The 21,503-nt window shown below is 37.3% G+C and overlaps 1 protein-coding gene across 1 annotated transcript in view; it reads left to right on the plus strand.

Annotated features, from left to right (window-relative positions):
* LOC131496464 (ankyrin repeat domain-containing protein 26-like) overlaps positions 1 to 20,651 on the plus strand; it is a 94,653-nt gene extending 74,002 nt beyond the window's left edge. Inside the window, exons 18-21 of the mRNA XM_058702023.1 lie at positions 11,927 to 12,085; positions 12,757 to 12,974; positions 14,220 to 14,448; positions 20,553 to 20,651. Of these exons, the coding sequence (XP_058558006.1) occupies positions 11,927 to 12,085; positions 12,757 to 12,974; positions 14,220 to 14,448; positions 20,553 to 20,642 (696 nt within the window). The 3' untranslated portion in view covers positions 20,643 to 20,651. The remainder of the gene's footprint in view (positions 1 to 11,926; positions 12,086 to 12,756; positions 12,975 to 14,219; positions 14,449 to 20,552) is intronic.
* Positions 20,652 to 21,503: the final 852 nt, after the last annotated feature.

A 21,503-nucleotide genomic window follows, 5' to 3' on the forward strand; every position in this document is an offset into this window, starting at 1 on the left:
CCTGTTTTTGTATTATTTTTGTTTCCCTTTCCTTTTGTTCATCTGTTTTGTCTCTTAAAGTCCTCATACGAGTGCAGTCATATGATTTTTGTCTTTCTCCGACTAATTTCACTTAGCATAATACGCTACAGTTCCATCCACGTAGTTGCAAATGGCAAGATTCCTTTTTTTTTTTTTTTTGATTGCTGAGTAATACTTCATGGAATGAATATATATATATATATATATATATATATATATATATATATCACATCTTCTTTTTTTATTTTTTTAACGTTTTACTCATTTTTGAGACAGGGGAGACAGGGGAGACAGAGCGTGAACAGGGGAGGGTCAGAGAGAGGGAGACACAGAATCTGAAACAGGCTCAAGGCTCCCAGCTGTCAGCACAGAGCTCAATGCGGGGCTCGAACCCTCGAACCGTGAGATCATGACCTGAGCCCAAGTCAGAAGCTTAACTGACTGAGCCACCCAGGAACCCCAAACATCTCCCTTTTAACATGATTATTATTCATTTCTGTATCGTCTTTAAAGAACTAATCCATTCTTTTGCCCGTTTTTATATTGGATTGTCTTTTCATTATTGGAAGAGTTATTTAAATGTCCTACATGCAAATCCCTTAGCAGATATGGGATTTTCAGGTATTTTCTCCTATTTAGTCACTTGCCTTTTCACTTTCTTGATGGTGATATTTGAAGCATAGTTTTTAATTTTGATGAAGTAAACTTAATCTGCTTTTGTCTTTTGGTGTCATGTGTAAGAAATCATTGTCAAATCCAGTCACAAACATATACACATAAGCTTTTTTCTAAGAGTTTTATCATTTTAGCTCTTAGATTTTAAGTTAATTTTGTATATATGCTATGGGGTAGAGGTCTCATTTTATTGCTTTGCATGTGGATATCCATTTGTCCCAGTACTGTTTGTTACAAAGACTAGTGTTATTCCATTTAATTTTCTGTCACCATTGTGGAAAATCGGTTCACTATAATGTGAGAGTTTATGTTTAGATTCTCAATGTTAATACATTGATCTATATGTCTGTCCTTATGCCAGTACCATAACAAATTTTATGAAAACGTTTTCTGTGTTATCTTGCAAATTACCAGTCACTTATGTAATAATAAAAAGTCAATGTAGTAGAACTGAACTTTGCTCCTATAGAGATTTTTGTTTCTTGAAGGACCCTTTCGCCAGCCTTTGCCTTGCTGACCCCATGACTCGATGTGAAGTCAGGCTCAAAAAGATAAAATGCTCTTTCTTTAGTGTGTTCAGACTTCTATTTATTTATTTATTTATTTATTTATTTATTTATTTTTTATTTATATTTATATATTTTTTAGAGCGGGCACAAGCAGGACGAGGGGGTGTGTAGGGAAAGAAAGAGAGAGAGAGGGAGAGAGACAGAGAGAGAGAGACGAGAGAATTTTTAGCAGGCTTCACACTTAGTGTGGAGGCTGACAGGGGTCTTGATCCCATGACCCTGGGATCATGACCTGAGAGGTTGAGGCTCAACTGACTGAGCCACCCAGGTTCCCCGCCTGTGCAAACTTTTAGTGTCTCAGTCAGTGCTGCCCACTTTCATTTCCATCAAATCTTGGCCATAGGATCTCTTGACTCAGTCTACCGTTTACTTCATTATACTTTATTATCTCATTATAATGCATAGACGCATCCATAGTTTTCACCATCTAGGAAGGAAAAGATTAACTCTAGGCTATTCCTCTTTCCTGTTAAGCAATCTTGCTAACCCAGCATCTTGCAATTCACAATGAGATCCTCTTCTGACCTGGTTCTTGTGTGTAACACTGGTGTTAATCCTGTTCTTGGCACAGATCCTACATTCTTGGAAAACACAGTAGCCTGTTTCCCCTTCTTTCAATTGAATAGAAAGATATGCTTAGCTATATGTTTTAGCTCAGCGTATAATTAATGGAATAAACATTATATCATTCAAATAATACAGCTGTACAAATTGCGGTAGTATTAAGTTGATTTATCAGAGACAAATACTAGATTGGTAGTTTGAATGACAACAAACTTTTGAAGCCATCTTGTATGATATGGAGAAGCATTGTGGGACAACACAAAGATGGAGTGATCTTACCTCCCCACACAAAGAAGGTTGGAGTAAGGTAAAGGAGAATGTGGAGTTAATTTAAGTAGTGCTAAAGGACAGTACATTTGTTTTGCTACTGAAAAGATGAAAAATGATTCCATGACATTCTCTTTATTTCCTCACTGAGGAAAGGAGAATGAAGATTGAGTATTCAATGGATTAAAAAATACTCAAAGCTGCCTATTTCCTTTAATTGAAATCAGACCAAAGGCCCAATTTTGGTTATCAAATTGACTCTTTCTAGTTTTTCAACTATTGTGCTTCAAATCGTATGTCTCTGTGCTTCTACCTTAACTTGAGGGGACATTCTAAAGAGGCATTCCTGCATACTTGTAAGAATTGTTGGAGTTGAAGGGAATCTTAGAAAAAGATCTTAGAGACAGGAAGAAGGCAGAGGAGTAGGAGGACTCTAGGCTTGCCTCATCCCACGAATACAACTAGATAACAATCAGCTCACCCTAAATACCGCAGAAATCGACCTGAAGACTGACAGAACAAACTCCACAACAAAAGGGAGAGAAGAGGCCACATCAAAGAAGGTCCTTGATGCAGAAATGTCATCTAGAAGAGAAACAGATCCTGGCTGCTGCAGAGGGGAGGGAGTCGAGGTTGTGGGTAAGGGTGAGAGAGAGAAACGAACAGGGGAATGCACAAAGAGAACATTTCCCCATAGCCACTGGCTTGGAAAATGAGGGGCTGCATTTCGTGAGTTCTTGCAATCAGTAGTGCGTAAAGTCTGGAGTTTTAAAGGGCATCCGGTTTAGCTGGTTTAGTGCCCTGAGGTACTGCACTGCTCTTGGGCAGAGGGCAGGCAAACAACGTGGGAGCATATAGCATGGGTACAGTGGTCTGAAGAGTGCCTGGGGCACACAGTAGGGAGATTATTTGCTCTTCTCAGAGCACGTCCCTCAGAGGCAAAGTTCAGAGAGACCTGTCTGTAGGAACAAAGCCGCTGGCTGGCACCATCTCCTTCTCCTGCCCCTCACCACAAACATAAAGCCACCCGTAAGAAGCAGTGTATTGCTAACACAGGTTACCTAACTTGCTTACACCAAACACCACCCCCTTGCACTCTGGTGGAACTACCTTTCCCAATCACTCTTGCTTGAGTCCCAGCACAGCTACCCCTCCCCCAGAAGACCAGGACAAATGCCTGCCCACACCACATCTCCCAACCAGAGAGTTTCCCTTGGCCTCAGTTCCAGGAGAGGTGGTGACAGGTCTCATTTCATAAGCAGACCAGAGCACACCTAGTTAAAACCCGCTTCATTCAGGCCAGGGATGAAACACTCACCAGACCAGGCAAGGAGAGCCTCTGCAGACGACTGGCCTGAAGGATAGCATAGCCAGAACACAACAGCAGAACGCATGCAGCACACACTGGTGACACTCCCTGAAGTGCTAGACCCTGGGCATTACATGACGTCTTTTTCCTAAGTCCATTACTTTCGGGAGCAGGTGACATAACTGGCTTCTCTAACACACAGAAGCTGGCAGATACTTAGACAAAATGAAAAGACAGAGGCATTTATCCCAAATGAAAGGACAGGATAAGGCCATGGCCAGAGACCTAAATGGGACAGACGTAAATAACACACCTAATGGAGAATTTAAAACCATGATCATAAGGATGTTCACTGGACTTGAGGAAAGAATGGAAGACATCCAAGAGACCCTTACCACAGACATAAAAGAGTTGAAGAATCAGAGATGAAGAGGGAGGTAAAATTGAACAAGTTGGAAGAAGCAGAGGAACAAATTAATGACCTAGAAGACAAAGTAATGGAACGTAGTGAAGCTGAAGAAACAAAGACGAATTATCCAATGCAAGAATAGACTTAAGGCACTCGGTGACTCCGTCAAATGTAAAAACATTCATATGATAGGAGTCCCAGAAGAAGAAGACAGAGAGAAGGGGACAGATAATTGATTTGAGGACACAGTAACTGAAAAAATCCATAATGTGGAGAAGAAAACAGACATCCAGATCCAGGAGGCACAAAGAACTTCCATCAAAGTCAATACCCAAGACATGTAATTAAATTTGCAAAATATACTGCTAACATCTTTTTTTTTTAGTGTTTTCTTTTTTGTTTTTGTTTTTTTTTTATTTCCATGACAGAACGCAGACACAAGCAGGGGAGGGGCAGAGAGAGAGAGACAGAGAGAGCGAGAATCCCAAGCACTCTCTGTGCTGTCAGTGCAGAGCCCACTGGAGGGCTTAAACCCACGAACTGCGAGGTCACGACTTAAGCTAAGATCAAGTCATGCTTCACCGACTGAGCCACGCAGGCACCCCACTGCTACAAATCTTAAAAGCAGCAAAACAAGTCATTCACTTCCAAGGGAAAACCCACAAGGCTAGCGGGAGATTTTTCAACAGAAACTTTGCAAGGCAGAAGGAAATGGCATGATATATTCAAAGTGCTGAATGAGAAGAATCTGCAGCCAAATATACTCTATCCAGTAAGATATCATTCATAATAGAAGGAGAGATAAAGAATTTCTCAGACAAACAAAAATGGAAGGAGTTTGTGACCACTAAATCAGCCTGTAAGAAATATTATCGGGGACTCTGAGTGGAAAGGAGAGATCAAAAGTGACAGTATAAAGGCAGGAAATGTAAAAGCAGTAAAAAAATGTATATTTCTGTTAAAAAAAATCGTCAAGGAATGCCCCCAAAAAAGGATATACAATATAATAGCTTATCAAAACATGGGGAGGAGAAAAAATGAGCTCTAACTTAAGTGACCATCAATTTAATATAGACCGCTACACGCAGAAGAGGTGATATACAAATTAATGCTTATCATATACCAAAACCCACCAATAACCATGCAAAGAATAAAGAGAAAGAAATCCAAATATATCATTAAAGCAAATTAGAAAGACATCAAAGGGAGAAAAACAATAAAGGATTTGAGAAAATCTCCAGAAACAACCACAAAACAAGTAGTAAAATGACAACAAATACATACCTGTCAATAATTATTTTGTATATTAATGGAATAAACACTCCAAACAAAAGACCTAGGGTGACAGGATGGATTAACAAACAAGACCCATCTCTATGCTGCCTATAAAAACCTCATTTTAGACATAAAGTCACCTGCACATTGAAAGTGAGGGGATGCTTGCACTGTTGGTGGTAATGCAAACTGGTGCAGCCGCTCTGGAAAACAGTGCGTAGGTTCCTCAAAACAATTGAAAATCGAACTACCCGACGACCCCTCAATAACAATACTGGGAATTTATGCAAAGGATACAGGAGTGCTGATTCGTAGGGGCACATGTACTCCAGTGTCTATAGCAGTGCTTTCAACAATAGCCAAATCGTGCAAAGAGCCTAAATGCCCATCAACTGATGAATGGATAAAGAGATGTGGTTTATATATACACTGAAATACTACCTGGCAAGGAGAAAGAGTGAAATCGTGCTATCTCTTGCAATGTGGATGGAACTAGAAGGTATTATGCTACGTGAAATAAGTCACAGAAAGACAGATATCATATGTTTTTGCTCCTATGTGGAACTTGAGAAACGTAACAGAAGACCGTGGGGGAAGGGAAGGGGAAAAATAGTTACAAACAGAGAAGGAGATGGGCAAAATAGGAGACTCTCAAATGCAGAGAACAAATAGAGGGTTGATGGGGGGCGGTGGGTAAGAAGGGAAAGTGGGTGGTGGGCATTGAGAAGGGCACTTGTTGGGATGAGCCCTGGGTGTTGTCTATAAGTGATGAACCACGGGAATCTATTCCCAAAACCAAGAGCACACTATACACACTGTATGTTAGCCAAGTTGACAATAAATTCTATTAAAAAAAAATGAAAGCGAGGGGATGGAGAAAAATTTATCACGTTAAAAGAAAAAATAGCGATACTTTTGTTAGACAAAAGAGTCCTTAAAACAAAGACTGTGGGGCACCTGGGTGTCTCAGTCATTTGAGCGACCGACTAGGTCTTGCCTCAGGTCATGATCTTCTGGCTGGTGGCTTTGAGCCCCATGTTGGGCTCCAGGCTGACAGCATGGAGGCTGCTTGAAATTTTCTCTCCCCCGTTCTATGTCCCTCCCCAACTCTGTCTCTCTCAAAATAAATAAAACAAAAACAAAGACTGTAGCAAGAGCCAAAGAATGCTACTGTATCATAATAAAGGGTACAATCCAATAGGAAGATCTAACAATTGTAAATATTTATGCACCCACCATGAGAGCACTCAAGTACATAAAACAATAACCAACATAAAGGAACTAATTGATAATAAGACAGTAATAGGGTACTTTAACACCCCATTTACATCAACAGATCTTAACAAAACAATCACCAAAAAATACATCTTAACAGAAAATCACCAAAGAAACAATGGCTTTGAGCCATACAGAGAAAGACAGATATCATATGTGTTCACTCTTATGTGGATCCTGAGAAAATTAACAGGAATCCATTGGGGAGGGGAAGGAAAAAAAAAGAGGTTAGAGTGGAAGAGAGCCAAAGCATAAGACACGCTTTAAAACTGAGAACAAACTGAGGGCTGATGGGGGGTGGGAAGGAGTGGAGGATGGGTGATGGGTATTGAGGAGGGCACCTGTTGAGATGAGCACTGGGTGTTCTATGGAAACCAATTTGACAATAAATTTAATATATTTAATTAAAAAAAAGAAAGAAACAATGGCTTTGAATGACAGAGCGGACCAGATTGGATTTAAGAGATTTTTTTCAGAACATTCCATCTTAAAACAGAATACACCTTGTTTTCAACTGTACATGGACTATTCTCAAGAATTGATAAAAAAAAAAATACATGCAGGTTAAATAACGTGCTACTACACTGGAATGGGTTAAGCAAGAGATACAAGAAGAAACTTAAAAAAATACGTGTATACAAATGGAAATGAAAAAAAAAAAAAAACAAAACAATGGTTTGAAACCTTTGATATGCTGCAAAAGTGGTCCTAAGAGGGAAGTGCATAGCAATATAAGCCTACTTCAAGAAGCAAGAAAAATTTCAAACAACCTAACCTTACACCTAAAGGAGCTAGAAAAAGAGCAACAAATGAAGCCTGAAGCCAGCATAAGAAAGCAAGTAATAATGATCAGAGCAGGGGGCCCTTGGGTGGCTTAACTGGTTAAGTATCTGACTCTCGATTTTGGCTCAGGTCATGATCTCACAGTTGTGAGATCGAGCCTCATGTTGGGCTCTCTGCTGGCAGCATGGAACCTGTCTGGGTTTCTCTTTTTCCCTCTCTCTCTCTCTCTCTCTCTGCCCATCCCCCACTCATGTGTGGTCTCTCTCAAAATAAAATTTTAAAAAAGAGATTAAAGCAGAAATGAATGATAGAGAAACAAAAAACAGATAATACTAAAACAGATCAATGAAACCTAGAGCTGGTTCTTTGTAAAAATTAATAAAACTGATAAGGTGTTAGCCAGAGTAATCAACAAGAAAATAGAAAAGACCAAAATAAATAAAACCACAAATGTGAGAGTAGAAATAAGAACCAACACCACAGAAATACAAACATTTATGAGAGAATATTGTGAAAAAATGTATGCCAACAAGTTGGACAACTTAGAAGAACTGAATAAATTCCTGGAAATATATAACTTACCAAAGTAAAACAAGAAGAAATAGAAAATTTGAAAAAAAAATCAATAACCAGCAAGGAAACTGAATCAGGAATAAAAAAAACTCTCAACAAACACAAGTCTAGGACCAGATGCCTTCAGACGTAAATTTTAACATGTAAAGAAGAGCTAATACAAAAAAAAAAAAAAAGTTTAACCTGTCCTTTTCAAATTGTTCCAGAAAAACATAAAAGGAAGGGAAACTTCCAAATTTATTCTATGCCAGCTTTACCCTGATACCAAAACCAGATAAAGACACCACAGAGAGAATTACAGGCCAGCATCTCTGATGAACATGCAAAAATCTTCAACAAAATAAGCAAACTGAACTTTTAAACACTACATTAAACTGAACATTTAAACACTACATTAAAAAATCATTCAGCGAGGGCAGAGGCAGCTGGGTGGCTTAGTGAGGCAAGCATCCAACTTCAGCTCAGGTTATGATCTCATGGTCCGTCGGTTTGAGCCCAGTGTCAGGCTCTGTTGACAGCTTGGACCCTGGAGCCTATTTCAGATTCTGTGTTTCCCTCTCTCTCTGTCCCTCCCCTGCTTGTGCTCCTTCTCCAAAATAAATAAACATTAAAAAAATCATTCAATCATTCACTATAACCAAATGGGATTTATCCTTGGTTTCCAGGGGTGGTTCAATATTTGCAAATCAATGAATGTGATATATCATATTAATTTTCAAAAAAGCATAAAGTCATATCATTGCAATAGATGCAGAAAAATAATTTGACAAACTATAACATCCATTTATGTTACAAACTTCAACAAAGTAGGCTTAGAGGAACCATACCTCAACATAATAAAGGCCATATATGGAAAATGAGCAGCTAATATGATCCTAGCTGGGGAAAAACTGAGAGAAAAACTTCTTAGATCTTGCTTCTAGTTATCTGCTTCTTCTCATTAGCACCATTGGTTGTTAGTAAATTAATCTTAACATTTATTACATCCTACTTTAATGGAGACCAATTTCTCCTATACAAGTTTATGTGTCTTATCTCTTTTTTTTTTTCATCCACATTTCAATTTATCATTTTTGTTTTTTTTCTTAACAAACTGCCCAAAGGTTAGATTTCTTTTGTTCACAAATCTGTTAGGAAAAGTGTGGCCAGGACAGCTAGTCTCTGCCCCGCTCAGCTTCAGGTGGGGCAACTGAAAGGTTTGGGGCTGGATCCACTTGAAGATTTGTTCACTAACGTCTGGTGGTTGATGCTGGCTGTTGCCTGGGACTTCAGTTCAGGAGGCAGCAGAAACACTTAAACTGACACACCTAGACCCTCTTTGTGGCCTAGGCTTCCTCACTAAATGGGGAGCTAGATTCCAAGTAAGCAGCCTGAGATACAGAGCAAGGCAGAATCGCCTTTTGTCACCTAGGCTTGGAATACACACAGGATCATAGTCACATATTCTGTTCATTAGGAGCAAGTCACTAAGGTTGTTCCATGGTCTTTTTTTTAGTGGAATTAATATTTAAAACCTATGGACACCTTGAAAAAGCAGTATAATTTACCCACTGGCCACAAATGTTTGTATTCCTCCCACCTGAAAAATACATTCACTCCCCTCCCCCTCCAATACCTCCTGCAAGTCTCAGTTATCATGGCCTCAGGTTCAGGGCTTGAGTCCGAGATCTTACCATCTTAATCAGGTGCAGTGGGGATAAGCTGCCTGGGTTATGGTATCTAAAATATAGCCCCTTGAGTGCAAGTGTTCTCAATATGAGGACTTGAGAATGAAAGCGACAGTTATTTACCACTCACAAATGCAACATTCTAGTCAACTGCTGAAGACTCACCCATTCAGAAAAAGAAGATGGGAAGCACCCTAGTCCATAAGAGTTTGGAAATATAGCCTGATGCCTGCTGTCAGTTCTTATGTTAGGACTTAATCCTAACCACGGGAATACTTTCTCCTGTCTCTTCCCTTTCTTTACTCCTTGAGCTCTTGGTTCCTTCCTTTTCATAAGGTGTATTTGTAGCCGTTTTTTTATCCTGCTTCCTCCCTGTGGGACTTCTAAGACCCAAAGGCCTCTTTTCATTTTGCACTATTTGGTCTCTTTTAGTCCAAGGTAGCAAATAGTATGTTTGCTACCATAAATCTCTTACCTTTTTTTAGTTTTCTGTAAATATTACTGGATTTCATGCCGTGTTTTAGCAAAGCGACCCTCCCAAGTCCTTTTGAGATAAGCTTTTTGCTTCAGGTTTCCTGTGAAGCTCTTTTAGGACAATGCCTTTAAAATTCGTCTACTCCTGGGGCTCCTGGCTGGCTCAGTTGGTAGAGCATGTGACACTTGATCTCTGGGTGCTGAGTTTAAGCCCCATGTTGGGTGTGGAACCCACTTTAAAAAAAAATCTTATACTCTTAAGATCCTTAAAGAAATTGGAGGCATACCTTAGATCTTTCTGTTTTCCTGGTAGCACCCTGGATTTTCTCTTAACCCAAAAGCCATTTCTTTATTTTAGCATTATTTGACAGTTCAACATGTAGAGAGGCTGTAAATGAGAAACAGATACTTGAACCCAGTCAGTCCTGGTTCCTTTCAGTTGCATAGTCTTTCTTTAGTTTCTCTTTCCTATCCGTTTTACTTTCAGGTATTTTGTAGCATGACTTCCCTTTCCTCCAGTGTCATTTTCTTCACTTGCTTAGAAACCCTTGCTGTCAGCCTCTTCACAGGCCATCAGGTTTCCACTAAGAGTCTTGTGGAGGCCCTTTTTGGGTCTCATTCTTATGCTTTTCTACATCTTTCCAGGTTCAGCCTACCTCCTGGTTCAAAGGAAGTTTACTTTTAGGGTTTTTTGAATAGCAGCACACCATTTTTAGTATCAGTATCTGTGGTAGCAATTTACTGCCGCATACTAAGCCACCTCAAAACCTAGTAGTTCAAAACAGCATTTCTCTTGTTCACCAATCTTATTTTAGGCAAAGCAGAGTAGGGCAACTCATTTCTTCTTCATTTGGCATCAGCTGGCATAACTGGAAGCTGGAGACTAGAATCATCTAAAGGCTTGTTCACGCATGTGTTTGGCTGTTGAGGCTGGCCTTTGGCTAGGACGTTGGCTAGTCTCAGCTGGAGTATCTACACGAAGACTCACTAGGTAGCCTGGGATTCCTCACAACGTGGTGGCTGCGTTCTAAGGGTGAGCTTCCCTAGAGAAAGAAAGTCAGATGGAGGCTGTATCACATTTTCTAAGCGGGCCTTTAAAATCACAGCAGTTCTGCATATTCTGTTCACTAGAAACCAGTTACTGAAGCCAGCATATATTTAAGGGGAGTGATTTTCACAGAAGTATCAACGAATTTATAAAACCACCACATCCACTCACCTTGTCTTACCAGTCATATAGAATGGATGGAAGTCCTTCCCAACTCAGCATCACTGAAACTCCAGCCAGTTTTGTTGTTGTTGTTTTTGTTTAGTATGATCTCTTATTTTCTAGAAAGTAACAAAGGATTACAAGATAACAGTATAGAATTAATTTTTTTGCCTCAAAAACATATGTGGATCATCCAATTAAAGTTTTATACTGGGAGATGTGATTTCTTAACACATCCTGGAGAATCATTTCTCCTGGGAATGCACTTCAAATTAGCATAAAACATTTGCAGTTCAGAAACAGGTCGTGGCATTAGAATCATTACTTCTAGATTCATGAATTAGAGTCTTATTTCCAGAGTCTTATCTTGGGACGTACTTTTTGACTTGGGCATACATAAGTCAATATTATATTGCTAAAAATTCTTTTAAAATTATAGAGTGCTAAGATGGGGGAAGGGCTAAGAGAATTTCTCCTAAGAGGGGACTTATTTTATGAAAGAAAGATATGAAAAAATCATAGAAAAATAAAAGTATAGAATCAAGTGCAAATGTTGTGTACAAAAGAGAATGATAGCAAAGATCTATTTCAGTAACACCTGATGGCTTTAACTTGGCCCTTGATTTTCTGAGTTGTTTAAGGTTCCACATTCTAAGACAAGTAACATTTCATTGCAAATGAGTTTATTTAAAAATTTGAGTGCCTGGCTGGCTCAGTTACTCTTGATCTTGAGATTGTGAGTTCAAGCCTCACACTGGGCGTAGAGATTACTTAAAATCTGAAAAAAAAATTCATAGTAGTTTTGAGTTAGACTCTTTTCACTCCCCTCAAAACTATAGTGTTTTATTCATGCAGGCTGATGTCCTTACAACAGAACTGGAAACTACATCTTCAAAATGTCTACACATGGATGCAAAAAATCAAGTTCTTCAACAAGAGTTATTATCAATGAAAGCTTTCGAAGAAGAACGTGAAAAACTAGAGAGCAACAACAAGAAGTTACAGCAAGAAGTAGTAAAATTGAAACAATTTATGGAAATGAATATGGTAGAACGCGGTCAAGTGGAACAGTATAAACGGGAGATTGAAGAAAGAGCACGACTGGACATAGAAGAAAAATGACACGAAGTCAACCTGTTTTTACAGGTTAATTAATTGATCTGTAATGTGCTGTAATTCATTTCACTGCAAATTACATTTTGGGTAGATGTATTGTAGGGGTTTCCTCTACTTGCTTTATGGTAATTTGTAGATTTCTGGAGGCATTTGTTCCTCCCTTTAAAGATTTCAGTTTTCATCATTATTCCTACAAAATCGAGAGGATAAGAAAAAATGATGATTTAAACAACTAGTCTCACTATTAAGAGGAAAAGAAAAATTATGATTTAAAAATTGCACTGTACTTGGATTATTCTTAAGTTTATTGTTGACTTTTAAAATTTTCTCATTGATTCTATTATTTGAATTATCAGATTGTGTGAATACTAATACAGGAATGATTGAACTTTAATTTTATAAATCATATTTAATTCAGTTGACATTAATGATAAATATTTTACACTTGAGCTTTTTTGCATTTAAAATTTCTCTCTGAAACATTGACTCCGAACTAAAGGAAACAGGTATAATTAATTATTCAGATTATACCTATTTTGAAACTATCCTGTAAATTTTTTTTTCATTAGGCACAAGCAGCAGCTCGAGAAAATTTGGACCAGGTAAGAGAAAATGCTCATGCTTCAACGAGAAGTCAAATGGAACTTAGAATTAAAGATCTGGAATCTCAGCTCTCTACAATGAAGATGTCTCAAGAAGATTCGACTAAAACAGAGTTGGAAACCTACAGGCAACTCTACCTAGAAGAATTAAAAGTTAGAAAGTCCTTGAGAAATAAGCTGAACAGGTAAGTCAAAACAGAATCATAGACAAGAAATTTAGCTTATTAATTTGCCTCTAAAGCATAATTTCTGTGGAGCCAAGATCATGAGATGAGTAGGAAGTGAAAGCCAACTAGATCGTGTCATTTTGGAAAATGAGGTTTCTAAGTGAACTTACCTTTGAAATGTTAGTCCAGGACAGTTTGCATCCCTCCTCTTTTTTTCGGGTTTACAGGACCTCTTCCCCCACCCCCACCCCCGCACTCCCCGCCTTGTATATTTTCCATTGATCGGATCTGCTAGTCTTTAAGTGGATTGTTCGAAGCTTTCTCATTTAGAAGTATATTATTATAAAATTGCTTGTCAGAATTACCCTAAATAGAAATGTCGATGAGTTTCTTTTTGGAAGATTACATCTTTAACCTAAAAGGTCAAGTACTACTACTACTCATCCTGGCAGCTTGGTACATTTATTCTCTTGATTGTGATCTTTGGTATGATTACTAGAGTGGGCCTTGAGGCAAACCATCCTTTATGCTTTTTATACTTTACATAAAGGCATCCAGGTGAAATACAGAAAGACTCACACAGGCCTGAAGGGTAGTATAATTCCCAAAATGGCTAAAAAGAGCACCATGGTGGGAGGGAGGCATGTGGAAGACGGAAGACACAAAGGGCAGATTCTGCCTCCAGTGCCTTGGTAACTGTTATAAGCTAATTGCCTCTGTAGCTGTTTTAGTTCTTTCTGATCACACGTCTGTCATCTACTATCTCCCCTAGAGATTGTTGGTCTCAATGATTCCTCAGTGTCAAATGCTCAGTTTCTTTGAGATAATAAGCGAAATGTACAAGAGTGGTGAAAGCAAACGCTTGAAAATGTCTTTGAGGGATGGTTTAGTTTTATATCTGTAAACAGGTTTACTAAATATAAGTATGTATATATAATGGCATCCTGAAGGATCCTGTCAGTACAGCCACTCCAGAAGACAGCAAGTATTATTTGTTAAGCCATGTACATCACTGATAACCACTTCTCTCCCTTCCCTAATTTGAATTGTTAGTAAGGAATCTCCCTGGAAACATAAGTATTTCTTTAGAACAATTTTAAAAGTATAATTTTAGATAGTAGGTGTGCTCCGTCACATGTTCGGTGTTAAAACACTATTCAATGGCAAATGCTATTTACTATTATGGAAACTTAAAAAAATGTATGTCATTTAGGAATGATTTAGGGAAAAAGAAAATGTATTCGTGTTTTTTACTCTTCACAGGACTAATGAGAGACTGTCAGAGAGCAATACAAAACTTCTTGTGGAGAGACAGCAGCACCAAACTTTACTCAGGACCCTTACTATGAGCCCAGGCCTGGAACCACCTTATTGTGGACATTTTGAAAATAATTTAGTGCTCAATGGAAACCTTACTCCAAGAGGAAACTTAGTGATTCCTACCTTAAACCCACGGCCGTCATATGACGACAGGGAGACTTCCTTGTGGAAGGTTAGTTATATTATCTGTTTTAGTTTGGGTTTCAGATATCTGATATAGTTGTTGCTTTTAATTTGGCGAAATTCTGAGTTATTTAAGTAACTAGCCCATACGAAGTAAAAGTCAGCATTATATGTGCTAAGAAAGAACTGAGGTAAATTATATATATATGTGTATATATATATATATATATATAGTATAATATATAATATTATATTTATATAATATTAATATAATTTTAATATAATAAAACAATATATATAATATAATATATTATATATAATATTTAATATAATATTAATATATAATATTAATTATATAATTATATAATATTAATATAATATTAATATATATAACATATATATTATATATATTATATATATATTAGTCCCTTGATCTCTCATTTCTAAGAGATACTTATTTTTATTTTATTTTAGCAAGAGAATGAATGAATGCATGAAGGGGAGGGGCAAAAGGAGAGGGAGAAAGAGAATCCCAAGCAGGTTTCATGCTCAGCACAGAGCCGAATGTGGGGCTCGGTCTCAAAACCATGAGATCATGACCTAAGTCAAAATCAAGATTTGGACACTAAAAACAACTGAGCCACCCAGGTGTGCCACAAGAGACACCTAGCATTAACTGTATTCAGTAAATATAACTAAACTTACCCATGTTAAATTTCTTGAAAAGCTTTCATTTAAACGTGATTTTAGAAAGTAAATGTTATTGCCTGCTAACCACAGGTACACTTAGATGCTTGGACTTATTTTCAGTTGGCAGTGGTTCATTAACATTTGAAAGTTTTGCTATAATCCAGTTTGTCCAACCCTGTATGTCAGTGAATGATCGTCCTCCAAACACTTAACGACATATGAATGTTTACTATTTAAAAGAATCCATGGGGGTGCCTGGGTGGCTCAGTCAGTTCAGTGTCTAACTCTTGATCTCAGCTCAGGTTTTGGTCTCAGGGTCATGAGTTCAAGTCCTGCATTGGGCTCTACGCTAAGCATGGAGGCTACTCTAAAAAAAAAAAAAGAATCCATGGTAAGTCCTTTTTATGAATTAAATCAACTTGTAACACTAAAAAGGTAAATTTCTCTTTTAAGTTAAAAGTGTTGCTACTTTCTTACACGAAAATACATCTTTAATTGCTTTCTTATGTATGGCACTCTTTTTTCTTTTTCCTTTTTTTTTGACTTATACCACCTTTGTTTCTATTTTTATAAACTATCTTGATGAGTGATTGTAGACCATTTTATAAATAGCTAAATCAAGCAAATATTTGAATTTTTTAAATGAAGCTTTTATTTCTTCAAATGGGTTCTTTGCCCCTTTGTCTTTTCTTTTTCTGGAACCCCTTGAAAGCAAGTATTATTACACTGGATGTTGTCCCACAGGTCCCTTAACCTAGCCTCATTTTTAAAATTCTTTTTTCTTTTTGTTTTTCGGCTTGGATGATTTCTACTACCCTGTCTTGCAAATTGTTGATCTGTTCTTCTGCATCTTCTTATCTGCTGTTGATTCCCTCTAGTGTATTTGTCATTTCTGTTATTGTATCCTTCAGCTCTGATTGGTTCTTTTTTATATTTTCTATCTCTTTCTGATGTTATCACTGGATCCATTCATTCTTCTCCCAAGTTCACTGAGCATCTTCATGACCGTTACCTTGAACTCTTATGAGGTACATTACTTATCTCTGTTTCACTTAGTTTTTTTTTCTTAGGTTTTTTCATGTTCTTTCATTTGGAATGTACTCCTCTGTGTCCTCAGTTTGTCTGACTTTCTATGTTTGTTCCTAAAATGGTTCCTTTCAACTTTTTCTCTCTTTCGAGTGGGCGTTGCTTTTGAACAATGTACGTTAGTTATGAAGTCAAGGAAGAAGAGAATGTTTCTGTAAGTGTTGTCTAGTCATTTTTCTCGGTGGAGCTGTGACAGGTGACACTGGGTAGGTGGCAAGTAACCCTGCTCTTCTCTTTCTAAATTCAGAACACAGGAGACAGGGAGATGGAGATAAACTTAGTAGCTTTATTACTAATACACACTAACAAATTGGAGGATATGATTTAGGTTATGTTAGCCACTTTGGGCTTCCTCCCAAATTGGGCACTTCCCCACACATTTGTAATTGAGGAAACAAATGCTTGACCCCCACCCCAGGGGCCGGGGCTTACCACAGAGCTGAGAGAAGACCCAAATTCATGTTACTGTGGGCAGGCACATCTTTTCAAAGAGGAGATTCAGAAACACATAAGCACTGCTTAGCTCCTTCTCCCAAATTCACCCGTTAGGTAAGTCTCCCTTCCCGTCGGGAGGGAGAGAGAGATAAGTCCACACGTGAGAAGTGAGGGTTCACCTATAAATTCCGACTGGATTTAAATTATAAATAAAGCGAATTGTGTCTTTTGTACATACCAACGAATGATGAGAGGTTAGGCAGAAGCATGCTAGAAGGGAAAGAGAAATCTGTGTTGGGTTTCAAATTTTGCTATAAATAACCACACCATGGGTTCACTCATTTGTTGATTGATTTTGATAAATCAAATTTTCTTTGGAAGGAATAAATAATCCTTTCAGGAAGAATTTACTCAGTTTTAGCTTGCTTGCTTCACCTAAAGATTTTCTCTTTAAAGTTCTCTGTCCTGTGGTTTAAAAAAGTTGTGCTTGTGGTGCCTGGGTGGCTCAGTCGGTTAAGCGGCCGACTTCGGCTCAGGTCATGATCTTGGGGTCCGTGAGTTTGAGCCCCGCATCGGGCTCGGTGCTGACAGCTCAGAGCCTGGACCCTGGTTCAGATTCTCTGTCTCCCTCTCTCTGACCCTCCCCCATTCATGCTCTGTCTCTCTCTGTCTCAAAAATAAATAAACGTTAAAAAAAATTAAAAAAAATAAAAAAGTTGTGCTTAAAAATTGACAGCTACTAAAAGGAGTTAACATAATTTCTGTTCCTTTATTTTCACTCATGACTTTAAAATTTGTAATTTAGTTAGAGAGCTACTATTGTGTGCTTCATACCTAAGCATTACTGAGCCACATGGCAACGTTTTATGCATTCATTTTCTCTGAGTTATACTTAAAATACACATATTTTTCCTGACTATGAGGAAGTAACTGGCATAGAACTCTAGGCTTGGTAAGACCACAAGTGTAGTCCTGGTCTGCATCTAGTTGGATTCATGACCTCAGGCAAAGTACATTCTCTCTGAGCCCTTTTTGTCTATTATGCAAAATTCGGGACTTTGACTAAATTGGTGACTTTTATACCTTCAAAATAATTTTTTTTTCAAAGAATAGAATGTATTTTTTTTGCATTAAACTGTATTGTGTAAAACAGAGAGAAGTAGAGCTGTCTAACTAAAGGAGAGATGGAGACTACGGCTGTGACTTCCTTGCCCCTCAATCCTGCAGTGTCCCCAACCGAACCTTAGATTTCTATGGGCCATATTTGAATGCTAACAGTTAATGAGAAAATCCTTCTAATTAAAAATCCTTTAAAAATGTTCTTTGAATTAAAATTTGCTGATATATAGTCATTCTGTGTGTAATTTTCTCACACTCTTATATTTCTGATCAGTGGAAAGGTATACATAAAAGTACACATGTGTTCTTATTCATGGACTTGAAAGCTATTTTCACCATCGAAACACAGTTTTTACCTAGATATAAAGATAAAGGTCACAGAGGTAAATATTTAGGAAAAGAGCTTTTGGGGAAAAGATGCAACATTACCTTGGTAGCTCCTTAAGTCATGTCATATAAAAAACGTGGTTTATATTTTATATCGTATTTATTAATGTAATATAAAATTGTTTGAATAAAGCCTTCCCCCATCATCTGGTATTGAGTTATTAATTTTATAAGTCTGGTATAGTCATGTTGTCCCATTCATTTTATAAGGCCTGAATATAATGCTATTGTCAAAAAAGTGCTATGGTTCCTCAAAAACTTAAAAATAGATATTCATTAATTCCACTGCTGCGTATTTACCCAAAGAAAATGAAAACACTAATTTGAAAAGTTGTATGCATCCCTATGTTTATGGAAATATTGTTTGCGATAACCAAAATAGGGAAGCAACCTAAGTGTCCATGGAGAGATGAATGGATAAAGACAATGTGTAATATGTATACAATGAAATATAGCTCAGCTATCACAAAGAATGAGATCTTGCCATTTGTGACAACATTGATAGACATAGAGGGTATTATGCTGGGTGAAATAAATCAGAGAAAGACAAATAAATACCATCTGATTTCACTTACATGTGGAATATAAAAAAAAATAAAACAAGTGAACAAACAGAATCATAACTACAGAGGACAAATTGGTGGTTGCTAGAGGGGAGGTGGGTAGAGAGGTATGGGCAAAATAGATGAAGGGGAGTAAGAGGTACAAATTCCCAGTTATAAAGTAAATAAGTCACAGGAATGAAGAATACAGCATATGGAATATCGTCAATAATACTGTATTAATGTTGTATGGTGACAGAGGGTAACTACACATATGGTAGCAAGCATAGCATAGTGTATACAATTGTCCAATCTGAATTTGTATACTGAAAAACTAGTGTAACATTGTTATGTCAACTATACTTCAATTAAAAAAAGGTATTAGGGAAAACAGTCTCTGAAAATATTGGGAAACATGTCAGCCAAAACATTTGTCCTCACACCCGAATTTGTAGACATTTGAATCCTTATCACCGCATTGTTGATTATGTCCTGTACACTATTTTGGAGCCCGTTTGGGGCATTCAGGGAGAGGCTACCTTGTCTAAGAAAGATCTAAATAAGACCATTCTCGACAGGAACAGTTGTAATATACAGTTGACCCTTGACCAGCATGGTTTTGCACTGTGCGGGTCTACTTTACTTACACATGGATTATTTTTGGATACTGTACAGTACTGTAAGTGTATTTCCTTTTCCTTCCATTTTTCTCAATGTCATTTTTTGCCCTAGCTTATTCTACTGTACAAAACATGTATGAATCGACTGTTTATGTTACCGGTAAGGCTTCCGGTCAACAGTAGGCTATTAGTAATAAGTTTTGGGGGGATGAAAAATTATATACAGGTTTTTGACTGTACCGCACCCCTGTGTTATTCATGGGTCACCTGTAGTTGGAAATATTCGTACACATTTCATAAGTGGATAACCATAACTTTAATAAGTCAAGTGTTTCAAAACTTGGTCCTAATTTGGAGAAAGGAAACAAAGTTACAATTGAAAATTGTATACTGTTTTCCTTATCTCTAATGGAGAAAGTTATAAATCAGAAGCTAAATTTGGAAACTGTTGTAACCCTCTATTTTTCCTTTCTTCAAAGAGATTTTCTGAAATCTTTGTGTGCATATGAAAGGAAATAAGTGTTTTAGTCATAATACAGATACCAAAACGTTTTTACTCAATTTTTGCCAGTAGAATTTCCACATGACAGTAAGACAGTCCCACTTTCTTCATTTTATATGTATTTAGGAGTCAGTCCTGAAAAATTAACAGCAAAAAGCATTCCTTCAAATTTTGTTTTTCTACAAGTGAAAAAATGGAAAGCCCATTTTAAGGAACAATTCATTAAGGTAAAAAACTGATTAAACTTTCATAAATGGCAGTTTTTCTAATCATTTCCAAGTAATAATTCAGTATACAATATGATTCTTATTTAAACTTTTTTGTACCAGTAATATCCAACATCACTTTTCAGAGATTATACATATTCAATAGATCAATATTAATTGTGCTTTTTATCAGACTCACTTAAATAGCATTATATATATATATATATATATATATATATAGTACACATATTATATATATTAATATAATACACATAATATATTATATATATAACATACACATTTTATACGTATACACACACACACGTATATATGTATACATATGTGTGTGCGTGTATGTGTGTATCTGTTCTCCGTTATCTAAAACTAAAATAAAATAGGTAGGAATTTATTTTATTCGTGTGATAGTTTTTCTGTTTAAGCAATCCCTAACTTTGGTTTAATCTCTACAAGTATTATTTCAAGACCACATGTCCTAAGCTATATATAATTCCTACCATGTCTTTTGCTTACCTTACACATTCTAAATAATATTTGGCTTATTTCAGACGCAGCGGGAGTTGGAGAAAAGAATAACCAGAGCATTAGAAGAAGGTATGTTGCCAAAATGTATGAAGTTAGATATCATTGATTTCTGAAATAAACTATAAATAGTAAATGGCTTCCCTTTCCATTGTTTGCATAATAGATACTACATTCACATTTTTTTGTACATAGCTAATAAAAAATGTAAAAGCATGAGCATAATGAAGAACACACTTCTTCCTCATTTAGTCCTCATGTGTCATAGCTCTTTTAAAATCTCCCACAAGTCTAGGGGCAAGCAGGTGGCTCAGTCGGTTGGGCGACTGATTTCAGCTCAGGTGGGTTCAGGCCCCACAGAGGGCTCTGTGCTGAAAGCTCGGAGCCTGGAGCCTGCTTCAGATTCTGTGTCTCCCTCTCTCTGTGCCCCTGCCCGCTTGTGGTTTGTCTCTCTCTCAAAAATAAATAAACGTTAAAGAAGTTTTTTCAATCTCCGTAAGTCTATATATCTGTTATTATTTCTGGCGATAATCTTCCTTCACTGGTGCCATCCCTATGGAACTGTCAACCTGCACAAGTCTCAGAAAAGGTGTGCTTTATCAAATTGTTGTTTCTGCTAGTGATAGAAGACCCAAAAGCCAAAGTAATCTTAGTAATGCTTGGTTAAGTAATTAGAGGTCATATAGCTGTCATTGACAGGTAACGGGTTTCAATCTTCACTCATTGATTTTGTCATTGCTCTTGCCCTTGGGTAAAACTTCAAATTCCTTAGCATGGAATGAAAACACCCAAATCAGTTTGCTTCTTGCCAGATGATTCAGCCTTGTCTCTCACTGTTTGCCCTACTCTGCTGCTTTGCTCTAGCACCTTGTCAAACTAAACTACTCATAATTAATTGCACAAGTGTTCTTCCTCACTTCTAGCTCTTTGTATGTGCTTCTTCCCTCTACCTAGCATACTTTTTCCTTATCCTTCGG

Source organism: Neofelis nebulosa, chromosome 15, assembly GCF_028018385.1.
Source record: "Neofelis nebulosa isolate mNeoNeb1 chromosome 15, mNeoNeb1.pri, whole genome shotgun sequence".
NCBI lineage: Eukaryota > Metazoa > Chordata > Mammalia > Carnivora > Felidae > Neofelis > Neofelis nebulosa.